Raw genomic sequence first — 4,483 nt, 5'->3', positions numbered from 1 at the left:
TACTTTCTTTTTCACACAATACATGCATATTATAAGGGTTAGTAGAAGTATTATTAAACACTCATCTACAGACATCAGAAAAGCCAGAAATCTCATGGTACTGCCAAAACCACAAAGGATTCTGGATAGACGCATGCAACTAAGGTTAACAGTTATCATCCTTGCCTCTATATCCACTTTATACACGGATCCCTCCAAAGTAGTTGCCCTCTATAGAAGACAGCCTTTAAACAAAACTCAGCAGGAGACACAATAGCCAGAGCACCACTCATAGACAGCTGTCTTTTGTTTTATTGGAAGCCCGAGGTGCATGTTCCTTTGGGTGCCCCATTCTGTGCACAAGGCAGCAGAAGCCAGACTACGATACCGAGTTCCCTCACGGAGAACTCAGACAAATTCCAACCCCCCCCCCCCATGGGAGGGTCGGATCTTGAGTCTCACCCCGAAGAGTGAGACTCCTTGCTGGCTTTTTTGGAAGGGAGGAAGGGGCCAGAAGGCACCCAATCCTCCTCCAGCAAAGTCCAGGCTTCACTGCCTCTTAAAAAGAAAACAGTGTCCAAAACGTGAGTACAAAATCGTGTGCCATAGAATAGTGAGGGCCAAGCCGTGAATTTGAAAGCCATGAATTCAAAAAGGGGGGGCAAATTAATTGGCACTCGTGTAAAAATGAAGTGAATATATAAACAAAGAAAAATAATTTAGGGACAGGCCATTGCTGGCGTGCCGGATTCAAAAATAAAGACTTAACCCCAGGACTAGAAGGTACTTGGGGAAAAGGTAGTGCTGGTAGGAACTACACTTGATCTTAGCCAAAAGGACAGCTGTCTTGTCCTTCATGAGACACATCTGCACAAAGTGGTGATACTGGCTTGATCGTTGAGGATTGGGGTAGCCAAGAAATACCATTACATAAGTTATGGTGAGTAAAGGTGATGGCAACCCTTCCATTTAAATTTAAGGGTTAGTAGAAGCATTATTAAACACTCATCTACAGACACCAGACAAGCCAGAAGGCTTGTGATCTGGCTATTGCACCTCTTCCCGAGTTTTGTCTAAAGGCTGTCATGTACAGCGGGCAATTCCTTTTTGATTATTGTTGACCTTATTTGCATGCACCTACCCAGAATCCCTTGTGGTTGCAGCAGCACCATGAGATTTCTGAAGGAACAACAAGATTTCTGGCTTGTCTGGTGTCTGTAGATGAGTGTTTCATAATACTTCTACTACCCCTTGGAAATTTTTACCATCGATTTTGCTCGCAGATCAGTCCCATTCCATATGGCTATGTAGCGTAATGGTTAGGGAGCCAAACTAGAGTCCGTTAGGTCCTGGGTTTAATTCCATCGGTCCCATCTAGCACGTTATTTTTGCAGCTTGAAAGATTTAAACCCTAACCAGTCCTTGGTCCGTTCTTAGATTCAGGAACCATATGCCTCTCCCTTTAAGTATTTAAATGTACATAATTGCCCCTTTCTTTTTTTTTCAGCATCTAATTACAAATGTTAGAAACAATGGAAGGAAAGAACCAGACATGGATGGATTATTTCGTCATTAAAGGTATCACTGACCTTCCAGAACTTCAAACCCCAATCTTCCTCCTGGTCCTACTGATCTACATTACCATTCTTGGTGGCAACGCAACGATCTTACTCTTAATTTGCTTGAACCCCCATCTTCACACGCCTATGTACCATTTCCTGAGTAACTTGTCAGCCCTGGATATTTGTTACACGACAGTCACCATGCACAGCGTTTTGATCAGTTATGTCTCGGGGGATAAGAGGGTTTCATTTTCGGGCTGCATCGCCCAGATGTATTTTTACGTGTCTTTCCTGTGCTGCGAGTTTATGCTGCTGACGGCCATGAGCTACGACCGTTACGTGGCCATATGTAACCCCTTACGCTACTCGACTATCATGAACAGTAGGGTCTGCCTTCTTCTGATGGGTGCATGTTGGGTTTTGGGGTTCGCAGAAGTCATACCGGCCATTTTTATCATCTACAACATCTACTGCTTTCGGTCTAACGAGGTCAACCACTTCTTCTGCGATCTTCTCGCGGTGATGAAGCTCTTTTGCAGCAGGGCTTCCGTCATGGAACACCTGATCTACATCGAATCAGTATTTATAGGATTTATTCCCTTCTCTCTGACGATCATGTCCTACGGTTACATTATCCAAACCATAACGAGAATTAATTCCAACCGCGGGAAGCGCAAAGCCTTCTACACGTGTTCCTCGCACCTCACTGTCGTCTCCCTTCTCTACGTAACGATTTTTTGCATGTACATGAGACCCACCTCTTCGTTCACCCTGGACTCCGACAAACTGTTCTCTCTCTTGTACACCACCCTTACGCCCCTGCTAAACCCGCTCATCTACAGCCTGAAAAACAAAGATGTCAAAGCGGCGGTAACGCAGCTGCTTAAACGCAATAAAATTATATCAATGTGATGAAGAACCCGGGGAACTATATTTTTCTGTGTAATAATAAGTGAATTCGGAAAAAGATTCCTAATTTATTTATAGACTTGTTATTTCATTTTGCTTGTCCCGGCACTTTCCTATGTATTACGCCTTAAATAAAATGGATCTGGTAATTCATATTTTAAAGAAACATTTTTTTAATTTTTATTTATTTTTAATTTAATTTTTTTCTTTTGAATTGCATTTTTTTTAACCTAGTACAAAAAAAATATTGCTTTGAGAAATAAAATCAAAATGTGTTGCTTGTTTTTCGACCGTATATTGCGTATATTTGTCTAGGTTTGTTTTTTTTTCTGTCATACAGGTAAAGCTCCATAAGATTTACAGGTAGCGTAGCTCTGAGGTAGAGATCATAGGGAATGGGATGTATCTTAATGTTGGTGTTTATCCACATTTCTATTAGGAGAACCAGAGTGGTGGTGGATGAGTAGAACAGCCTCCCAGCAGAAGTGGTAGAGGGTAATACAGTGAGGGGATTAAACATGCATGGGATAGACATACGGCTCCTGAATCTAAGAGGAGACCAACGACTGATTAAGGTTTGAGTCTTTACAGCAGGAGAAACGGGCGGCTAGATGGGGAGAACAGGGTCTGATCTGCTGGCGCAGCAAATTCAGACGTAAATTAGGCAAATTCATATATATTTTTTAAAATGTCTTTTTTTGTAGTTTTCAGGCTTATTTTAACATTCACTATGTTATTTTAATGCTTTAGGGTTAAATTTAACATTTCATTGTGAGATCATTTAAGGTCAATGTTTCTAATTTCTTACACTAAACACAATAGGCATCTCCTGCCTTTTAGTATCGAGGTTCCATCTCATTTCCACTTCCTAAGGTTAGTGTCCATCAACAGACCAGCTGAACCCATTTAAATGTCCTCTTCCACGCGGTCTTCACGTCCTTATTTCTCAAACCTTCCAGAGAGGACGAAGAGACGGGTCGGAGGTACAAACAGAAGAGAGTCAAGTAGAAGAGAATGACCACAGTGAGATGAGAGGAACATGTGTAGAAGGCCTTGAACCTCCCGGAGGTGGAACGGATTCTGAGTATGGAACGAACGATGAACAAGTAAGAGAGGAAGGTGAGGATGAAAGGAGCGAAACCCGTAAATATTGACTCTACATGGATGATCAGTTCCAGAAATGAGGTTCCGCTGCATGAAAGCTTCATGAAGGCCAGCATCTCGCAGAAGAAGTGGTTGATCTCCTTGGAGATAAAGCAAGTAATTCGGAGAGCTAGAAATAAGAAAGGGAGAGCTTGCGCGAGTCCAAGAAACCAAGAGAGGGCGATTAGGAAGGCGCAGAGATGAGGATGCATGATCATTCGATAATGCAATGGAAGACAGACGGCCAGATAGCGATCGTAACTCATAGCGGTAAGAAGCATCAACTCGGAGCCGCCAAAGGCCATGTAAAAATACATCTGCGTCAGGCAGACGGGGAGCGAGACGCTGTTATCCCCGGAAACGAAGGTGTCCAGGACCTTGTGCAGAGCGACGGTGACGCAGCAAATATCCAGCAACGACAGACTGCACAGGAAGGAGTACATGGGAGTGCGCAGGTGAGCGTCCAGGAAGACCAGCAGCGCGATTGTAACGTTCCCGGCAAAAACGAATACGTAGACCAGCAAAGCTAAAGCGAAGACGGGAGCCTGAAACGCAGAGGAACCGGAGATCCCAGCGATGGTGAAATATGTTATCAGCGACTGGTTGCTATCAGCCTTCATGTCTCGGAGAGAACTCAGATCCTGAAAAAAAGAAAGTATCGGGGAAGAATAAAGCATCTCAATAGGTCTGGCTTGTTTGACTTTACTGAGAGGGTGGTAGATAAGTGGAACATTCTCTGAGCCGAAGTGGTAGAGGTTAATATAGCAAGACAATTTAAACATGCATGGGGAAGGATGAATCTAAGACGAGACCAAAGTCCGAGTCTTTACAGTAAGAAAAAAGGGTGACTTGATAGGGGCCGAATGGGGCCGATCTGTCAGCAGGTTCCC

The 4,483-nt window shown here is 43.5% G+C and overlaps 2 protein-coding genes across 2 annotated transcripts; one reads left to right on the top strand and one right to left on the bottom strand.

Moving 5' to 3' along the window:
* The first annotated feature begins 1,685 nt into the window (after positions 1–1,685).
* LOC149275421 (olfactory receptor 5V1-like) lies at positions 1,686–2,453 on the top strand. The gene has a single exon (XM_089504727.1). It carries the CDS (start codon positions 1,686–1,688, stop codon positions 2,451–2,453), a length of 768 nt encoding a protein of 255 aa, XP_089360853.1.
* Positions 2,454–3,334: 881 nt separating this feature from the next.
* On the bottom strand, positions 3,335–4,213 carry LOC149275420 (olfactory receptor 8G50-like). Its single transcript, XM_089504726.1, has one exon. It carries the CDS (start codon positions 4,211–4,213, stop codon positions 3,335–3,337), a length of 879 nt encoding a protein of 292 aa, XP_089360852.1.
* Between the last annotated feature and the right edge of the window lie 270 nt (positions 4,214–4,483).

Source organism: Sceloporus occidentalis, unplaced genomic scaffold (assembly GCF_023333645.1).
Source record: "Sceloporus occidentalis isolate IW3139 unplaced genomic scaffold, rSceOcc1.0.p SCAF_288, whole genome shotgun sequence".
In the NCBI taxonomy this organism is placed as follows: domain Eukaryota; kingdom Metazoa; phylum Chordata; class Lepidosauria; order Squamata; family Phrynosomatidae; genus Sceloporus; species Sceloporus occidentalis.
Note: the sequence above shows the minus strand (reverse complement) of the source record. Positions and strands in the feature narration are given on the sequence as shown.

Coding starts and splice junctions, on each gene's coding strand:
- LOC149275421 (XM_089504727.1), top strand. CDS start 1,686: ATGTACCATTTCCTGAGTAACTTGTCAGCCCTGGATATTTGTTACACG.
- LOC149275420 (XM_089504726.1), bottom strand. CDS start 4,213: ATGAAGGCTGATAGCAACCAGTCGCTGATAACATATTTCACCATCGCT.